The sequence below is a fragment of the Sinocyclocheilus anshuiensis genome, unplaced genomic scaffold, assembly GCF_001515605.1.
Source record: "Sinocyclocheilus anshuiensis isolate Anshui unplaced genomic scaffold, SAMN03320099.WGS_v1.1 scaffold2275, whole genome shotgun sequence".
NCBI classification, from domain to species: domain Eukaryota; kingdom Metazoa; phylum Chordata; class Actinopteri; order Cypriniformes; family Cyprinidae; genus Sinocyclocheilus; species Sinocyclocheilus anshuiensis.
The window spans coordinates 396416-418424 of NW_015542331.1; the positions used below are offsets into that span (position 1 = coordinate 396416).

Genomic DNA, 22009 nt, shown 5'->3' on the forward strand with positions numbered 1-22009 from the left:
ATGAACTTTTCCACAACATTCTAATTTATTGAGATGCACCTGTATATATATATATATATATATATATACATACACACTACTGTTCAGAAGTTTGTGGTTGGTTTTTTGGGGTTAGATTTTTTTCTAAAAGAAGTCTCTTCTGCTCACCAAGACTGAATTTATTTGATCAAAAATACAGTAAAACTGTGAAATATTATTACAGTTTAAAAAAACTGTTTCTATGTGAATATAGTGTGAAATGTAATTAAAAGAACAGCATTTATTTGAAATAGAAATCTTCTGTAACATTATGAATGTCTTTACTGTTACTTTTGATCAGTTTAATGTGTTCTTGCTGAAAACAGTATACTTAGTACTTACTCCAAAATCGTACCGACTCCAAACTTTGATATATATATACACACACACACACACACACACACACACACACATATATATATATATATATATATATATATATATATATATATATATATAACACACATATAACACATATAAATAATAATTTTACAGCCTGCTTACAACTGCTTATTATTGACTGTCAGTGTAAACGGGGCATTAATTAATGAAATACAAGCAGCTGAAACTTGAATCCGGATATTATATTTAAGACAATAGAATTGAGTAAAATATTTAAACTTACTGTCTGAAGGAACAAAAACTGTTTTTGAATGTTTATTATTCTGTTGTTCTGTTTTTAGTTCTCTCTCTGTTTATGTTCAGAATGGAATACTGCACAGTATATACTGTCTACTTTTTAATAAGTATGTGAAATAGTATGAAGTGAGCAACGATAAATAAGTTACAGTATCACATGACCTCATCACATCGCATGTTAAATTAAACAAGCGGCATCTAGTTATCATCTAAAAAATAACAATGGTTATTTTATAGATCCAGTTATCTGACAAAATGGTTGCCAGTACAAACAAATTAGTCAAAGAGGAGATAAAAAAGTCATGTGTATTTCATGCATATATAAAATTAGCCTACTTTGTACTGTATAATCTACTGCATGCATGGAGTAAGCCATTCTGAACATAACCAATAAAAATCCACATGCTGTTGATTTGAGCAGAAAGCACAATCTTCCTGTGAGCTGCAGGTGTTCAGTGTAAGTCGTATCCTCTCAGACTGTGATGTAAATCACTCTTATGAAGGGCTGTGGTCTGGATTACCAGTCTTTGGCATACAGTGCCTGATACAGACAAAAATAGACACAAAACTCACCTTAGAACATATGTAGATTACCATATAATTAATAAGGGTTTTGTTATGGCAGATGCCATTGGACTGCTCCATATCCTTGCATAAGAATATTTGCTCTCTGATCTTTTCTGCTGGTACTTCAGTCATTTGTATCTTGGATATTTCTCGCTTTGTCTTATCCACAAATCTTTGGTTTTGCCTTTCAAAGGATAGGTCAGGTTTGTATTTTTGTATTTTTCAGGTTTCAAAAATTAACCTTAACCCTACGGTAATATGAATTAATTCCCCTGGTCATTTGGGGTATTTAAAGTGTTACAATTGCACCCTAATTTTAAATGTTTTGTATTTAATTGAAATTAATTTATTTAAATTATTTTTTATTTCATTTAAATTTAAGTTTATATATATTACGTCCTTTTTTTATTTTATTATTTTTTGTTATGCATTGATTTGTTCATGAATTTATCACATATAAAGCTGATACATGGTTTGAGCTCATCTTTAAAATTCTCAAAAAAAAAAAAAAAAAATTATAAAAAATAATAATAAAGATATATTTGATGCATTTGCCTTGGACAGGAGCTCAAGGGTCATAGTATGTTTCAGGGGTATTTTAGTGAATATCCACTGGAGTGGTGTGAAGTGCTCACTGTGTGTGTGTTTCCATTGTTTTTCATGAAAGCATTTTGAGAGTGTACTATCTAATAATAGTTATTATTTGCATGCATTATTCTGAAGGATGTCTGTGCTCAAACAGTAGTGCAGGGTTGTGTCCCCTAACAGGTCAATATTTGCAATAATTTCAATGCAAATTCAGCCATAAGATTATAGAGTTTTGCAGATAATGTGAATGAAAGTTTGTTTGGTTTTCCTGGATGTGGATTGTTTGCTCTTCTGGTGAATTCCATTTACTCATTAAATTAATTTCACAGGAAATATTATTAACTTGTTTTAATGTGTCTCTCACATATGTCTCCACTTGTGGAATGTCATCAAGCTCATTTTTATCTCTGCTGTGTACAGAAATAATAGCCATCATAAATACAACTGCAGGAAATTGCTTACACAGTGGAAGAAACATACACAGTGGAAACTATGATTAATAGAATGAAGTGTCAGATTAAACAGCAAAAGGGAGGCACTGAACTAAAAATAATCATGAACATTGATTTATGTTACAGTAGGCTATACAGACACGATGTTTTGTGGAATGGTAGTGAAATACGCGTGGATTAACGTAGACACGTTAGGTCTACAATTTAATACCTGGCTATTAAAGGTTTTCATTGTCATTATTCAGTTGTAAACAGTCACACAGTCGTTGATGTGCTGTCACGTAGTACGCGTTACTTTTCTCAGCGCTGGTCAGGGTTGACCAATCACAGTCGTTTACGATTATGGATAAAGAAAAAAAAAACATTTTACAGCGATTGCTGCTGTGAATTTTACAAGATTCAATTTATTAATTAATGTATCATTATTATAATATTGTAATAGTATTAAATAGCGTTAATTTGTACTTTTGTGAAAATTAAGTTTAGTTTACATGGTATTACACGACTAAATTTACTGTTCAGTAAACATGATAAAATTGTAATAATAATTACATAATTATTATGTTTGGAATGCTAAATCATTTATGAAAAAAAAAAAGAAATACGATTTCCTACATTTTTCTATTACCTAGCGTCTTACTGCGCATGCGCGCTAAATTTGGTTCGTGGCTAAAGCGCGCATGCGCAGTGCGCTCGCTGAAGTTTGGAGCGATTCGTGGAAGTTTTAGATTCGGAGGAAAAAAAAGCACAGCTGAAAATAGCGAACTTGTAAAATGGCTTTTCGCAGGAGAAACAAGAGTTATCCTTTCTTCAGCCAAGAGTTTCTCATTCAGAATCACGCGGATATTGTGTTTAGTTTGGTGATTTTCAGTTTGGTTGGACTGATGTTTGAGGTGAGTTCAAGAGTTTTGGATTCTCTTTTGTTTTTTGTTTTTCTCGTTTGCGTCTCAGCCAGCTGTTTTTCTGTCTCTCTCTTTCTGTCTTCTGACTTATACATCGAAATTAATCGTGCAGCTTTAAAACAGACCAACAGACTTTACTTTTACATTTGAATGTGTAAAGCCTTTGAAATCATCTTCATCTACTTGGCTGGTTGTAAAAGTAAGTTCAGACACTCCGTTTATGCATTTCATCTACATTAAAAGTATGCAATAAACATCACTCAGGTTGAATTCAATGCATTGAAAGAAATCCATATTTCACGACTTGATTCAAAACATTGTCACCATCACCTGGGCCCAGAGTATGAAGATGATGAAGATGCATAAAGTTTGTAATGCATTTTAATGTGCAATTTGTTAGATATGAAAACATAAACCAGGTGTTATGATGGTTTATTTAAATTGTGGTGATGTTGCTCAAGTTTCTGCAGAAGTGCCACGTCAAATCTCTCAAGCGCGCTCAGTTTGACATTCCTGAAGAATCCAGTTTAAATCTTTCAAAAACACTTCATATTCAAATGCATCGTGATCCGTCGCTTACAAATCAGTGATCTAAAGCAGAAAATGTGCATTTGAGGTTTCTAGATCAACAGTCTTCTCAGGTTTGTCGTATTAGCCTGTTGAATGCTTGCAAACGTTCAGAGAAACTGTTTATTTCATGCATCTCTTCAGTCATGCAAGCATCATATCTGTGTTCAGTTTGGTTTTCTCTTCACATCTGCTGTTTCACACACCTGCTGCTCTCAACATCTGTGCGTTTCATTCAAACGCCTCTGTGTTCATGACTTTAAGAAACAAATCCGTTGATTTGTTTTGCAATTTTTCATGGCTCAAACTGCTAAAATGCATCATATATGAAATGTCAGTACTGGTCTTCTGCACAATGTGTGCATGTCAATCCTCTGATCAGTATTTATACAGTGTTCATGAACACACCACTTCCACTAGATTTATTATAAGAAGAAAATTGTATTAGTCAAATGTCCAACAATATAGCAGACAGCAACAGACTTTGTTTTTCCATACAAGATCCAATTTTGAGAAACATTTTATATAAACGAATACATTTTATTAGGATGTAGTAAATGAAGAGTAAGTACCAAATGCAAAGTATAACAGGTTGCAATAAATTATTAAATTATTTTTAGTGCTGTCAAACGATTAATCGCAACCAATATAAAAGTTTTTGTTTACATAATGTAAGTGTGCATACTGTGTATATTTACTATGTATATATAAATACACACACATGCATGTATATATTTTGAAAATATTCACACGTGTTTACATGCATATATGTATATTCATGTAATTCATATTATTTATAAATATATTTAATATATAAACATAACATTTTTCTTAAATATATACATGCATGTGTGTGTATTTATATATACTTAATAAATATATACAGTACACACACACACATATATATATTATATAAACAAAAACGTTTATTTTGAATGTGATTTAATCTCGATTAATCATTTGACAGCACTAATTATTTTATAATGCATTGGACTTTTATTTCAATATTATTATTATTATTATATTTCCCCCTGTTAGTTGCATATTATTTTTTAGTATCATTGAGATACTGATATTATTTTTTTTATTAAAACTATAATGGTTATTAAATGATTATAGTAGTATTACGTTTATTTTAAATTAGTTTTTCTTTCTAATTTTAATTTAAAAATGTTATTAATTCAAACATTTTTTTATCATGTCTATTAGTTTTTATTAATTTTTGTTTTAGTTATTCAAACCAAACAAAACTGAGAAATGTTCCCTTGGCAACTAACTAAATACTTACAAAATATTTCAGTTAACATTTACTTTATTTGAAGTGAAATATACATTTATGGTTTAAGTTAACCTGGTTTGTTGTCATTTTATTCCTGTAAGTCTTTGTATTGGATTGTCATCTTCCTATTAAATAAAACCTTAATAAAATACACATTCAGGAGGTCTCAACAATGTTTTTAAATGTTTGAGAAATAAAGAATACTTTCTTTAATTCTAGCTGTAACTGTATGAAAGCACATGAGAGTTTATTATAGATCATGTGATCCATGTGTGTGTCTTTGGGTCAAGGGTCACATCTGTGTTTTTTACTCATCATCATTTTACTCTTCTCTCTTTCAGACAACAGCGAAAACAGCCGTTTTATTCATCCAGCCTCAGTATAACATCAGCACCATGAGCGCAGGTTTGACACACACTCATTCATGACAGTCTCTCAGATCTGCTGCGGTCTGATGCATCAGTGACATGAGCTAATGCGTGTGTGTGTGTGTGTGTGTTTCAGATGGAGAGGTGACTCTGTATCATTACGGATGGAAAGACTGTGCCACTGTCCTCTTCTATCTTTGTATCACCATCATTCTTCACGCTGTGGTGCAGGAGTATGTGCTAGATGTAAGTGCTGCAATGCTTTTTGAGTAATGTAGTTTTAACGTAATTAGTGCATTTTTTGCAAGCAACAGCTGAAGTTCTTTAACTCTTTCCCCGCCAGTGTTTTTGAAAAAAGTTGCCAGCCACCTCCAGCGTTTTCACTAAAATTTCATGGCCCCCAGAATATTTTGTTGTATGAATATCTGAACATGCAATACATCAAAATAAAGATCAGACCCTCTACTTAAAAAAATAAAATAAATAAATAAATTTTATTCTAGCTTCAAGCACTGTTTTTTTAATCAACACTTGAAAATAGGTAGATTTAATAAAAAAGCTACATTTTGAGCAAATTCAGTAATATTATCAAAGCGAAGATGCAGTAGATGGCTTCCATCAGTACTCCCAAAGCTTGCACAGGCCTTTACCACTTCCTGGATTGACATTTCACTCTGTAAAATTAGACCGTTTTCATTTATCTAGTGTTGATTATCACATTATTTTTCATATGCATATGCTTCAAAAACAAGCCCAAAACAAGCTCAATATTTTTTTTGATGATTTATTATTATCAATATTATTTATTATCAATTATTTATTACCAATAAATTAGCCTACAACATATTAAACTGAAACCACTCTTTTATCTGAAAAGCAAAAACAGAAGCTATTTTACAAAAATCAGCAACCCCAGAATATTTTGTTGTATGAATATCTGAACATGCAATACATCAAAATAAAGATCAGACCCTCTACTTAAAAAAATAAAATAAATAAATAAATTTTATTCTAGCTTCAAGCACTGTTTTTTTAATCAACACTTGAAAATAGGTAGATTTAATAAAAAAGCTACATTTTGAGCAAATTCAGTAATATTATCAAAGCGAAGATGCAGTAGATGGCTTCCATCAGTACTCCCAAAGCTTGCACAGGCCTTTACAACTTTCTGGATTGACATATCACTCTGTAACATTAGGCAGTTTTCATTTATATGCGGTAGTGTTGATAATCGCATTATTTTCATATGCATATGCTTGCATATGTATGGAAGCCCATTTCTGCCACTGAATAAAAAATAAAAAAAGGTAATTGTGACTTTTCATAAAAGCACTGAGAGATGGCGACCTCAAAACGAGGAAACGCATCAAACTAACAAAACACTTTAAAAACAGACACCCAGATCAAATGAAAGAGTTCAAACAGGTAAGTTTCATTTTAATTTTTTTATATTTAGATCTTGTGTTTCCTATACATTGATTTATTTGTGGCAGCCCGCCACAATATCAAAACTAACCGCCGCAAATGGATTTTCCAAAAGGCTTAGACTTCGCTGAATAAACATGAGCACTGCACGTGTCAAAGTCGAAACCCGGTGCGGGGGTTTTTATATCACTGTATTTCTGAAGGAAATCGACTGTCTTCAGAAAATGATGGATGTCATTTTAATTTCATCTTGCCTGTAATGCCTGAGCAGTTTGTGAGCGCAGAGCTTATTTGATTACAGCTGTTACTGGGTAAACCTAGATCTCTCCCGCTCTACAAGCGCCTCCTGCTGGCAGAGAATGAATTTGCATATATATGCAGCCACAAATAGAGTGCAAGTCTGTGGGAAACACCGCTTCTGTTATGTTCCTGGTCTGTGTTTTTGATCAGCACTTTCTAGACTCATTCAGAAGATGTGTAATAGCGCCCCCTAGCGTATTACAGTGAAAAAACAGAAACCCGAAAAATTCCGTGTTTGGCAGGGAAAGAGTTCATGAGCATGCCATGTTATTTATTAATTTGCATTTTATTGGCTGTTGTGTGCTCCATTTCAGAAAGTAAACCGGCGTCTGCACCTGTCAAAGAGTAAAAACACAAAGTTTAATGAATCCGGGCAGCTGTGTGTGTTTTACCTGGTGTCCAGTTTATGGAGTCTCTACGTCATCGCCACAGTAAGAGCCACCAGATCATACACATGTTAAACATCACACTTTCTGTTTATGTCACCTGATTGTTTATGTGATTGGCAGGAGGGATTCATTCTGCATCCCAGCAGCCTTTGGGAGAATTATCCTCATGTTCACCTGAGGTAAATACACACAATCATAAAGCATGCAATGTGTGCATTGTGAGATCATTTTGGTCACATTATGCTTCCAAATTCTCACTACTGCAAAGCAAAAAAAAAAATGTATGTAGAAATTGTAAATTACTTTTTTTTTTTTTTTTTTCTGTTGTATTGTTGTTTCAGGTTTGAGAAATAAAAATCTTGGTTTGGACATTTTTTTTAAACAATAATAATAATGGAATAATAAAAAAAAAAAAAGAATAATGTCATGCAAAATTTATTAATTGTCTTAAGACATTAAATTTTTTATGCAGTATAATATTTTTTACTTTGATGTTTTTGCAACTTAATAATTTCTTTATTTTTTAAGTAAAATTCACTCGTGGCTGTTCAACGAAATATAGCATACTGAATATAACATGACAAATAATTAAAACATGGAAACTCTACGTATGTCAGTATCAGTGGTTGTTTTGATTGTGATTGGTTCTGTCAGATTGTCATGTGACTGTAATATGCTCTTTCTGTCAGGTTTCATGTGAAGTTCTTCTACCTCACACAGCTGGCGTACTGGTTTCACACACTACCTGAGCTTTACTTCCAAAAAGTAAGAAAGGTAAGAGAAGATGAAAGGAAAACCGAAACATTGATGCAGGGAGAGATATATATGTATATACAATAGGGGTTGCACCGACTAGTCGACTAGTCGACTTCAGTGCTCTGCCATGACGCTTTAAGCTTGACGTCGACTAGTCACTGGTCCTATAGAGGGCACAACATAAGAAATCTTTGAAGGACTTCCACATTTACGCTCCATTTCCTAACAGTTCAAATGACAAATAAATGCATACTCTGAAAGCGCTCCACAAGACGTGATTATATTACTGGATGCTCGAAATTGAACGGGAGAATGCACGTTTTAAACAGCTTATTGTACAGGTAAGTTAATCGCCGTTCTAATCTAATGCGCTGCTGCACTGTAACGCACACACATAGGCTACAGACAGTAGCGCGTACATCACGCGCACAGAATCATTCAGCGCGGAAATGTATTGTCAACACTGTTCTGTGATTTCTCAATAAAATAGCTTAGAAACTGAAAAGTTCAAGCATATATTTCTTAATAACTAAATTCCACAGCTTCACTACTAGTAGAGAGACGCTGCCAGGTAGAATTAATTCACACACGCAATCGCTCTCACTAATGCATTCATATTAATGTAATCTTTACTGTGCTACTTTATCTGTATCTGATTTAGAACGAGCAGAAATCTGTGAGAAATATAACGACTTAAAGACAAAAGAACTGATAAAAATGAGCTGTTATAGGAGCAATATCCATGTGGGCAGCGCTGTGTCATATGCCATAGCTGTGCACAAGGTGTTTGTCACAGCTCCAGACTTATTTGTTCATTAATGACGTCATCAGCGACTAGTCGACTTCGACTCGACTTTCATCACATAGAAGTTGACTTCAAAAAATCAGAAGTCATTCAACCCCTAATATACAATAGTAATTATTCTGTATAATAATAGAATTGTGTTGCTTTTTTATGCCTTCAGGAGGAAATCCCTCGTCAGCTGCAGTATGTCAGTCTTTATCTGTTACACATTCTGGCTGCATATCTGTTAAAGTAAGACCAATGAATCAAAGCTGTTCATTTTATAATATCAGATATTTGTACTGAGTGTTTAATTTGAATATGTATTTGTCATCTCTCTTCAGTTTGACGCGGGTCGGGCTGGTTTTGTTGTTTCTGCAGTATCTTTCTGAGATGGGTTTCCATCTGTCTCGACTGTTTTACTTCATTGATGAAAACCACCACAAAATGTGAGCCATACCTTCTCACACACATACATATTTTTTTACGAGAAATTCAGCAAGGAAGCAATTGATCAAAAGTGACAGTAAAGACATTTCTAATGTTACAAAAAAAATTATATTTCAAATAAATTCTGTTCTTTTGAACTTTCTATTCATCAAAGAACAAATCAGCATATTAGAATGATTTCTGAAGGATCATGTGACACTGAAGACTGGAGTTATGATGCTGACAATTCAGCTCTGCATCACAGGAATAAATTACACTTTAAAATATATTAAAATAGAGAACAGTTATTTTAAACTGTAATGATATTACTGTTTTTACTGCATTTTGAACAAATGAATGCAGCTTTGGTGAGCAAAAGAGACTTCTTTCAAAACCGTAAGCCATCTCTTTTGATGGTAGTGTATATCATAGCATCTCTGTATAACAGCAACCATGCTTGTATTGTGTTTGTAGGTTTGAGATGTGGTCCGTTGGGTTCGTCCTGACCCGGATGATCACTCTGACTCTGATGTTCCTGGCTGTGGGCTTCGGTTTGGTCGTAGTACTTCATCAGAGACCCAGACATGAGGATAAAGCTGTGTTTGACGCGCAGGCTGCTGGTGTTGTTCATGGTGTGTTTCACTCAATCGTGGCTGCTCTGGAAGTTCTTCCGTTTCCAGCTGAGCCGAACGCGCAAGATGAGACTGGAGCAGGTGGCCCGGAAGAGAGCGGCCGCTAAACACCAGATGCAGCGCACGCTCAAACGCGATTCAGGTACATACTGTAAAAATCATTTTTTGTCAATTAAAAAACGAATAATAATAATAAAAAGATATTGAAGTATGTTTAATGAGAAAGTAAACTATTTTAGTGTTTTTCCTTCAGAATTTCATGTTTAATTCATTGTTTTACTTGCCGTTTCTTTGTAACAGGTTTTCTAAAAGGTCTTTAAAAGTCCTAAAATTTGCTCTTCCAGAAATCAAGGCCTTGAAAGGTTTTAAATCGGAACAGAAAGTCCTAAATTCGTTAAATCATGGCATTAAATGTTGCATGCACTTTGTCAGTATTTTTATCTTGTTTTCCAATACAAATTTTTAAACAGCCTTAAATCAAGATACATTAACTTGAGATGCAAAATCAAGATATGAAGTCTTTTTTTTTTTTTTTTTTTTTTTTTTTTTTTTTGAGAGAGAGAAATTGATCAAAATTAGGTGTGTTTATGCTTAAAACAAGAACAAACATCAGTCTATGGGAAATGAAAACTTGTTTTCCCTTTGATTTTAGTAGATTTTTCTGAGCCTATTGACGGCTATTTATTTCTTTCACTTCATTTTGATACATTTCTTAAAAAACAAGACTCTTTTAGCATGGGTCATTTTTGCTTCTAGCTTTATTTAAAGGGTTAGTTCACCCAAAAATGAATGTCATTAATTACTCACCCTCATGTTGTTGGAAACTCGTAAGACCTTCGTTCATCTTCGGAACACAATTTAAAATATTTTTGATGAAATCTGAGGGCTCTCTGACCCTCCCATAGACAGCAAGGTAACTACCACGTTCAAGGTCCAGAAAAGTACCAAGATGATCGACAAAGTAGTCCGTGTGACATCAGTGGTTCAACTGTAAAGTTACGAAGCTACAAGAATACAAAAATAACGACTTTATTCCACATTTTCGTCTCTACTGCGTCACTTGTGGATGCATGTTCACGACAGTATCATGATTTTGGTTATTTTTGTTTTCTTAGCGCAAAAAAGTATTCTCGTAGCTTCGTAACTTTACAGTTGAACCACTGATGTCACACAGACTACTTTAATGACAGAATTTTCATTTTTGGGTGAACTAACCCTTTAAGAATCTTTAGATATTTGCATTGAAAAACAACACAAAAATACTAATGAAGAACATCATTTTAGTGCAGTGTGATTAGAAGATGCAGTAAAAGTTATTTCCATATTCTAGTTAGCTATTTTTGTAAAATGACTTAAAAGGTAATGGAGATTGGTTGGAAGTTGTATTTTTTAAATTTGAAGTGTGGTTCATTTAAATCATTGTTCTCCTTAAACATTTACATTTTAGAGAACATTTTTTGTATTGTTCGCTTTAATTTATTCCTTACATTTTCTTTAATTGGTATTTAAATAGTCTAAAATTTTGCTTCATAAAACTTGGAGAAACCTTGTGCAATTAAAATGAAAAATTAAAACCATTTTCATTACAGCAATTTCTTTTAAGACTAAATTTAAAAGTTGGGTTTTCCCAAAAAATGCTATCAACCCTGTTGGTTTCATTAGGGATGCACCGATACCACTTTTTCCAGTACTTGCCCGATACCGATACTTTTATTTTTGGTATTTGCCGATACTGAGTACCGATACGGATATTTTTATTGCATTTGTATATTTTTTAAATATTGGGTACAGAAACCAAAAGAGTATGTATAATGTTATTTGGTTAACTTAATTTATCAAATAGATAGTCAAACCAAAATTTATTCAGACACCTTCAACATTTCTCACATTATCACAGTTTATTCGCTATAGTTTAGAAAATGGTAATAAAATATAACAAGAACTCCGAGTTAAACTGTGTCAGAACAAATTCATCTTGATAATGTTAGATAACTTTGATAGAAAGGTATGTAATGGATTACAATCAACCAAAAATTATTCAGACAGCTGTTAGTATGACAGTATTTACACAACTATCAATACTTAGTCAGGCAACCCTTAGCCTTAATGACAGCCTGTAGTCTCCTGGGCATGCTGTCACCCAGCTTCATGCAAACCTGAAACCAATTTTTTTCCCAGACTCGGTCTGAATAATTTTTGGTCCCAAATTTGTATCAGTTTTACTAGTAGTCCACCGTATGAAGAATTTTTGGGTATAATTTGTCAGTTTAGTTTATTTTGCTATCCTCACTTACATAAATGAACTATAGTGTCCTGCACCTACTAGTAAAAAATATAAAAAATTATATCTGGTCTCTGAATAATTTTTGATTTGACTGTATATCCTTATTATTATTTTCAAACTTAATTATGCCCATTAAAATGTATTTTTCACGTTTTTGTTACTTTCACTGTTAATTTTTTTGCTCCGTGGTACATCATCTTTAATTTAATGGCATTAGAGCTGCTCCATTGCAGCGGCTTAGTACTGTAATCACGCGCTTTGCTGTAATAATGCAGGGAACCACTCGTTATAAATCTCCTAACTGTGATATTTTCAGAAATAGAAGTCGCGTTTTTTTCATCTCTCCCTCCCTCCCTCCCTCCCTCCCTACCTACCTACCTACCTAACTTTCCACTGATGTCTGTGAGAAAGGTATATTCACTCGACAAGCTCGCACATCTGCGCCGCCGCACGCTCAATCCACTCAGCGTGCTTTGCTCATCAGCTTGCGCACATCAGCTATACAGGCGTTAATACTAACATTATATTCATTGCATACATATACTTCGTAGACATCCTTAATCTCTAATAACTACATTCTGCTGTCTGTTGTCCTGTTGTCGGTGTTTCTTTGTCTGAACATGGCACTTATCACATGCTGTTTGGTATCAGGGCATTTTTACGAGTACGAGTACAGGAGCTCAGTATCGGGCCGGTATCAGTGAATCCCTAGTTTTCATGCAATTTGCCAAAAAATCGACACTCTGAAAAACACGTAGATTCACATAAAAAAGCAGCTTGTCAGAGACTTAAATGTAAAATATGTGAGAAATTAAATGAATTGCATCTATTTCCATTGAATTTCATTGTGTTAGGGATCAATTTGACCAACATATTTTGTATGTTCAAAATTAGCTGCACAGACGCACACGTTTTTCCCCATAATGAATGAATTGGGCGTTTATATAGCGTACTACTGTACACCCAGTGACTACTTGTAGTTGTGCAAATAGTCACTACAAGTACAGTATAAATAGTATCTAACTTTATTTGTACTTCGTGTAAATAGTATTTATTGCTATTTGTACTACTTCTGTCTTGGCTTTTATGAAATGGTTTCTCTCACTTATTTTCAGTGCTTTCAGTCTAGTATTTGAGATTCATAAAACTAACAACCAAAAACAACCTTTGACTGATTTTTTTTATTTATTGTAAAACTCAACTAGAAAACGAAACGGTCAATTTGACCCCAACACAAAAGTCCTCACCAAAATAAAATCCAATTTTTTTTTTTTTTTTTGTCAAAGCTGCATGCACATTCATGACCCTTACATTTCGTTGTTTTCCTCACACAGAGCTACTGTGAATAGCTTGGAATTGTCTCCTGAAAGAAAAGAAATCATACAGGTTTTGTAAATATGTTTTTAGGTGAACTTTCCCTGCCCTCTAGGCAGTGATATTCTTTTATTGTGTGTGTGTGAAAGCCAAAACATGACACTCAAGAACGACAAACACTGGTTTGTAGGTCTGATGTCTTGGGTTACACGTTGTTTGGTTCATTGAGCTTTCCTCTCTAACATGAGCTGTTCGTGTGTTCTGCAGTTGGTCACCATGAGAATGGACTGATTAAAGCAGAGAACGGCACATCTCCTCGTCTCAAGAAGATCAAAGCGCCGTAAACTTCAGCTCCATTCCAGCGCATGGCCTCCACACATCGAGGGCACAGGAACAGGAAACCGTTCATCTGCCTGCTTCTTCCTGTTTCCACATCAAGAGAAGTGCATGTGGCATTTCTCAGAGGAAGTGACGACGGCACCCTCATCGGGCTCTGGTCAACGTACTAAACTTCTCTTTCCAGTTTCAGTATTCATGTTACTTCTTCTGCATATGTTTCTAAACTTCACTCAGTCTTTCTTTATTAAAGCGCTGTTTTGAGGTTGGTTTGTATTTCTGTATCTGCATGTCTTGAGGTACAAAAGTGGCGACTATGGTGGCCTAGGCTTGACCCTCAACGTATTGAGATGATTGGAATCTGAGGTGTTATTTTGAGACTTCACACATTATTGGTTTGTAATGAACAAAAGACTTGCATGACAATCCAAAAAAATAAATAATAATAAAAAAAAATTCCCGGCAAAATGGAAAATCATGTTTGAGGTAGGAACAAGTGTTGTAGTAGTGAAATGACCCTGAACACCCGGCAAACTCTCTCCGTCTTGCTTTGTACGTTTATGCAGTTTGATATGTGATTGTATATGACAAAGCTTTATAAATATTGAACCTTTTTGAATAGTTTTGAGTTTTCTGTCTTTGCAGACACCTTTCATCATTTGTTTATTTCATTGTTTATTTCATCATGTAAACTGATAATGGATGGGAATCTAATGAAAATACTTTGTCCTTGTCATGTTTCATCATCATCAAAAAAATGTGTATGATAAAAAAGAAGCCTATTAGGAACATTTATTTTTTTTATTTTAATTAAAACCAGCATGAATTGAAAATAACATGTATATTTAAAACTGATTTACAAATTTTGCAAAAAAAAAATCTATGGGATATACAATTGCACTTAACTGAAATGTACTTAACATGGAATATATCACTATTGCAACAAATACTGATACTGAGAATATGGGGTTGGATTTATAAAATATGACTTTATTTAAAAAAATACTTGACAAAAATCTTAAGAAAATAAGTGTTATTAAAAACTCACATTCTTCTAGATGAGACTAGTCTAACTAAGCCTTCTATGCATCCGGAATCTGATGTATATCGCACATATTCAAAAATGTTCTCCCCTTCAAGGTTTTTAGTTTTTGTTTGACAAGGCATCTTTATGTAGGATACAATCTAATCAGACATCTAAACCTGTAATTTTACAAAAAAACAAAGAAAAAAAAATCTAAGAAAATCTGGCAGTTAAAAGAAAAAAAAACTTGCCCCTTTTTGACTTGCACTCTATTTACTAACTGCTTGTTTTTCTTTAAAAAAAAACAAACACTTGCTTCTTTAATCTTTTTGCATTATATCTATTTTTTCTTTTTATTTATTATACAATTATAATTCTGACCTGATTAACAAAAGCAAAAAAGGTCTCTAACACTAGCTTGCTCTATTCTTTTTCTATTCTATCTGTTTTCTTTTTATTTATTATATGATTTTTTTTTTTAAACCTTGCTATGTGTAATGCATTAAGCTAGATGAGACTTGTAATAGCACTTGTATATCATTGCTCTTTTGTTGATTTTGATTGCTTCCATTGTCCTCATTTGTAAGTCGCTTTGGATAAAAGCGTGCTAAATGTAAATGTCAATTTTCTAGAGTTGCACATAAGATCATACAAACTAAGATTTTATAACTTTTTTCTTAAGATGAATCCAGCCCAAGGTTCATAAGGCAAAAATAATTATTTTCTTCTAATTTTGTGGTGAAATAGGATCATGGACATGTTCTTAAATAGTCAAATACATAAATTAGCCTCAAAAAGATTCATTTTGATGCTGCATTTTACATTTCATCTCGGTCTTTATTGCACATTAATATCACAATACTTTGGAAATCTCAACATCAAAAAGCACAAACATGAAAAAAAAAAAAGGACTTCATTGATAATTTAATGATCTTTTGGTATCTTGTGATGATGGGTCATCAGTCTCACCTGTGAAGAGAAACATTCAGCAAGATTTCAACTGAATATCAGCCACTCAAACTTAATCATGAATAGTCCTTTTCCCCTTTTTCATCTGGGATGTCACCGAAAGGCTGTGCACTTCAAATAAAGCATCCAACCCATACTGCAATGTTTATTCTGACCAAAATATATTTTTAATATATGTTGTGAGCTCAAATAAATAAATAATTGAAATAATAATAATAATAAAAAAAAACGATTTACTCTCAACCTTCATATACCAAAATATATTTCAAAATGTATTTCAAGTGCAAGAAAATACATTACATTAAATGCAAATATGGGTGGATATTTTAGATTTATTTATATATTTTTAAATATACTCTCAAAAATATATTGGTAGTAAAAATATTTACATATATTTTGAAATATATTTGACCAAAAATATATTTGTATATATTTTGAAATATTTAAAAATATAAAAACTATATATATTTTGCCATAAGGTGAAAACAGGGTTTACGTAGTGGTGCCTTAGAAGATATTTTTGATTCCCCAAACAATCTTTCGTGAACAGTATTCATCTTCAAATGAAGAATATTTTAATAATCTAAAGAACCTTTTGTGAAATGGAGAGATTCCATGGATGTTAAAGGATCTTCATGGAACCATCAAACCCAATAAAGAACCTTTTATTTTTTATGATTATAGGTTGCATAGACCACAACCAGACAAACATTTTTTACCTTCATGTTGTTCCTCCCGGGCTGAGGTTTGACTGGCCCCAAACTTCTGTCTCAGGGAAGAGAGAGTGTGTTCAGGGATGTGATTGTACAGTGACTCCAGGTACCTCAACACGTAACGGTCAGCATCCATCAGGACAAACAGATGACCGAACACTGCAGAGAAAAGAACAGAACAGCATGAGAGAGAAACAAGAGTGCGATGATTCCCAGGATGTGAGGTCACTGGTCAATACCCTCCACAGTCGCTCCAATGGAGAAGTCTGCAGGTGTGTAGTATTCGGGGTTTTCCACGGAGCTTCCTGGTTTTGGGACACGAGTCTTCTCAAGGAATTTTCCTCCGATGATGCCGGAATTACGTGTTGATCTCTCAAAGACGCTGATCATGTCATCTGACAGGTAGTAAGACAGAATGAAGCGTCGGCCCTCATCCAGGGGATTCTGGGAATCCTGTGGCAGACAAGAATGTTGTAAGAACTAATGTAGAGACATTGGAAAATAAACCTACATTTTGAAAAGAACCAGATGATACATGAACATTATCTATTTGGTAATAAAGTTTTTTTTTTTAACTTGTATATTAAATAAAGAAAAAAACAGTTAATTAAAATGTACAAAACAATAAAGCCCTGCAGGGATGATGTATTATAGGCCAAACCCCAGAGATTAGTTCACATTTTACCACATCGACTGAATTGGTCTTGGTTAAACGCCTAAAACAAGATCAACTTTAATTTAATGTCGAACTTTGATACTTAAATTGTCTGAGGTCGTTTTCGCTAAAATCGATAAGACACAATATGGCGCCCGTTGCTGTGAACCGTGAGCCCGCCGCGAATCCGCGGAGTGATACAAGACGTGAAAGTAGCGCCGGTTTCAGTGTGGAAGAGCGGATTGATATACAGCGTTGCGACGGCGCGACTGACCAATCAGAATCGAGTATTCCAGACCACTCAGGAATGAATTGAATGGACCTTTTTCACATTTCCTCACACCGTTTCCCTGTAAGGAAATGATCCAAATCTGAGCTGTACTTGCCTTGTCCAAATACCCACACTTGCGGTCTTTGCACTTGACCACTTGACAACTTCTATGACGTAGTTCCTGTATTTGGCCCAAGTGTTCAAATGTCAACATATTCTGTTACACCAAATACACAAAAGAATTATCTTTAAAATAGCATCATATGACCCCTTTAAGATCTGGGAAAGTTTTGCGCACTTACTTCCTGTCGCACGCGCTTTCAAGTGGCCAAGTGGCAAGTGTGGGTATTTGGACAAGGCAAAACTCACCAGCTGTGCGACGTAACGCAGGACTTTGTTGTCGTTCTCCAGCAGTTTGATCACGTCTTTCTTGGGCGGTTCAGGAATCAGGGACAGGCAATTCTGTAACGAGTCCTCCAGCGAACCGAAGCCGTTATACGGAGGAATCACCTGCGGTACAAATAGGGTACAAAATAGGCTTTTCGTTTCTTTTTCAGTAAATCAAAATGGAGTTTTATAGAAAATGTTATTAACAATAAAAAATGTATTTAAAATGTAACACTTGGGCCTATTTTATATAAGCATTGCGATTTTTCCAACCCTGTTAGTAACATTTGGAACATTTTGTTATTTTCTAGAAATTAACATTTAAAAAGATTAAATAATAACATTCGTTATTAACATTTAAAAATAGCATTGATAATGAAACATTTATTTTATATAAGGCTTGCCATTCCCCCCCCTCCAACCCTGTTTTTTTAAACATTTTGTTATTTTCTAGAAATTAACTAAAAAAATAATTAAAATAATAATAATAATAATTGTTATTAACATTAAAAAATTTACATTTATTTTAGAAGGCTTGCAATTTTTCTAGAAATTAACTAAAACATTAAAATTCATAACAGTAAAAATGTATAATAATATAATATTTGTTATTACTGGGTAAGAATTTTTTTTTTAAATCGTTTTAATTCAGACAGATTTCGCTCTTGTAAAGCTGAGTCTGAATAAAAGGTGCATTTCTACAATGGCAGCATCACTAACTAAACACATTTGCGTGATACTTAATTCACACCACAACATAAAACATTTCTAGAGAACATAAGTGTACCCTATATTTGTGGAAAGTGGAAGATAGATCACTTATAATAATGTACCATTTGCATACAACTGTACATAACATTCATTTTTAACTAAGATGAGATGTGATATTAGCCCAATTAACAGTACGTATCTGACCCTCTTGATGTCTTGCTGTGTTCTGGTGTCTACAGTAAGTGGTTTGAGCAAGATGTCGGGGTGATTCTGTTCATAGTATTTCCTGGTGAAGTCGTCACAGTCATACAGCAGGAAGTGCCTCCCCATCAGCGTGACCTCCTCACCAACCCTGAAGTCTTCAGGAGAGAAATACTCCTTCACGTCTTGTGGAGAAACTTCCAGAACACAGGTGGGGAACGAGTCGAGAAACAGAGAGAAGTTTAAGGCTTCTGGGTTAATATATTGATTATGTCCTTTGATTATGCTCAAATTAAATATAAATGTAGTGGGGGACCAAACCTGAAGAAATTAAAAATAAATAAATATATTAATAGGAAAATAAGTAAAGGAATAAATGACTTGCTACAACAAATACAATTAATCCTGAATTTATTTTTGTATTACTTTTTCCTCCTTTATTTATTATTTTGTTCCTTTATGTATTTTTTTATTTAGCTTTTTTTTTCAAACAACAACAACATCAAACATCAGACAAAATGCAAAAGAAAAACACACATTAAGTAAACTAAAAATAAATATTGTTCCTATATTTTTAACTGTATTTTATATAATTTAATTCATTTTTATATATATATTTATTTATGGCTGCAAAATGAGTCAAAATAAAATGCGATATAGCTTAGTGCCATAATCTAAACAAAGGCTGAAATTTTATTAAATAAATATAGTCTGTTGAATTTAAGTCATAAATATTGGTAACTTGTAGTGTAAAATAATATTATTTTATCAAATATTTTAAAATAATTAAAATATACTTTTGGTCAGGTTGTGCAACCTTATATATAAATAATTATAAAATAAAAACGTCAAAATAAAACATTTACTGAAAAAAATTATACACTACCAGTCAAAAGTTTTTGAACAGTAAGATTTTGAATGTTTTTTAAAGAATTGTCTTCTGCTCACCAAGCCTGCATTTGTTTGATCCAAAATTCAGCAAAAGCAGTTGTTGTGCAATGTTTTTACTATTTAAAGGGGTCATATGATGTTGCTAAAAAGAACATTATTTGTGTATTTGGTGTAATGAAATGTGTTTATGTGGTTTAAGGTTAGCAAATCAGAATATTAGAAAGATTTCTGAAGGATCATGTGACTGGAGTAATGATGCTAATGCTTTTAAAATATATTCAAATAGCAAACAGTTATTTTAAATAGTACAAATATTTCAAAATTTTACTGTACTTTGGATCAAATAAATGCAGGCTTCGTGAGCAGAAGAGACTTTAAAAATCGTTCAAAGTCGTTAACGTTAAAAATCTTACTGTTCAAAACCTTTTGACTGGTACTGTATATAAAAATGTATCTGTTTACCTGCATGTCATCATTTGAACATTAACCAAATCAGAGAACTGTGAATATGCTAATGTGCTGTCAAATTATTGAAATATGAACTATTATTAAGTAAATATTTTATGTCTAAGGGGTATGGCTGACAAAAGTTTGGGATCCCCTGATTTAGTTTGTCCAAGCTTCTATAAACACAAAAAGCAACCAAATTGAAGCAGTTTGTTTTCTCGGTGTTGAAATCTGTGTGTTTATTGTCTCACCGCAGGTTGATTTGATGTGTTTGGGAATCTTCTGTCTGCTGAGCAGCACTGGGAACGGGTCCCGGCCGCTGTTGGCCTCGTGATGTTCGCAGATGTCAACAGAATCATCCACCAGATAGTAATGCATCGTTACGGGCCGTTTCTCCCCATAGAGAGAGTCTGTGTCGTCCCAGAGCGCATAGAAACGCAGCACCTGGAGACAGCAGAGAAATGATGAGTGAGAAAGAATGTATTAATTTGTGTGTAAACATACAGGAGTGTGTGTGTGTGTGTGTGTACCTGTCGATCCAGGGCGAGGAAGCGCTCCAGCTGATGGTTGTGCTCGTAGGGTATAATGTGGGTTTGTTGTGCTTGAGCGCGATGGATGGTGTACGGATCACTGGGAATGGACTCCGACTCGTTTAACACTATTCCCTGACTCACCATGAAGTCCTACACACACACACTCAGTCAAAACAAACCCCTTATAAGCAGCAGTCCAGTAGAGTCAGTGTGTGTGTGTGTGTACCTGTGTGAAGGGATCACAGTGTGTTATCCTGAAGACCGTTCCAAACAAACTCATGTCCATCCCGACGTTGAGGTCTTTCCAGTGGTACAGACCTCCGTGCTGGTTTTTGGTCAGCCTCTGACGTTTGATCAGCTTTCCCTGAGGAATTCCAGAGTTTTCCACCGGTGGCTCGGTCACACACATGCTGTCGTCCTCCAGGTGATAATAGATCACCACCGGACGAATGCGGAAGTGCTCAGCCGGGGAGTGCAACGCTTCCTGCCGGAAGTAACCGTAGAAACGCAGCACCTGAAGGTCAAAGGGTAAAGGTGAGAGGTTGGTTCTGATTCAATGAGATAGATAGAGAGAAACATATGGATAGAGAGACAGATAGAACGATAGAATGAAAGATAGAATGAAAGATTGATGGATAGACAGAATGATAGTTCAATAGATATATAGATAGAGACAGATAAAATGATAAACAGAATGATAGATTGGTGGATAGACAGAATGATAGATAGAGACATAATGATAGAACGATAGAGAGACAGACAGATAGAACTAATAGATTGACAGAGAATGATAGACAGAATGCTACATCAATAGATGCATTAATAGAAATAGATTCATAGAGACAATTATAGACAGAACAATAGATAGATATAGGTAGATAGACAGAGACAGACAGAATGATAGATTTTTAGATAGATAGATAGATAGATAGATAGATAGATAGATAGACAGAACGCAAGATCAATGGATAGATAAGATAGATACACAGAAAGACAGAAATAGATTGATAGAGATAGAATGACGGAACGAACGCTATATCAATAGATAGATAGAAAGATAGATAGATAATACATAGATAGACAAAAATAGATTATAGACATAATGCTAGATCGATGGACAGACAGACAGACAGACAGACAGACAGACAGACAGATAGATAGATAGATAGACAGAAAGA

At 34.0% G+C, this 22009-nt stretch overlaps 1 protein-coding gene and 1 pseudogene across 1 annotated transcript in view; one reads left to right on the forward strand and one right to left on the reverse strand.

The window, feature by feature from the left end:
- The first annotated feature begins 2936 nt into the window (after nt 1-2936).
- LOC107691012 (translocating chain-associated membrane protein 2-like) lies at nt 2937-14643 on the forward strand (annotated as a pseudogene).
- Nucleotides 14644-15888: 1245 nt separating this feature from the next.
- The window catches only part of LOC107691013 (EF-hand domain-containing protein 1-like), an 8038-nt gene continuing 1917 nt past the window's right edge, over nt 15889-22009 (reverse strand). Inside the window, exons 3-10 of the mRNA XM_016489462.1 lie at nt 21058-21345; nt 20829-20981; nt 20552-20742; nt 18964-19186; nt 18031-18171; nt 16975-17188; nt 16742-16894; nt 15889-16022 (exon numbers count right to left, since the gene is read on the reverse strand). Of these exons, the coding sequence (XP_016344948.1) occupies nt 15967-16022; nt 16742-16894; nt 16975-17188; nt 18031-18171; nt 18964-19186; nt 20552-20742; nt 20829-20981; nt 21058-21345 (1419 nt within the window). The 3' untranslated portion in view covers nt 15889-15966. The remainder of the gene's footprint in view (nt 16023-16741; nt 16895-16974; nt 17189-18030; nt 18172-18963; nt 19187-20551; nt 20743-20828; nt 20982-21057; nt 21346-22009) is intronic.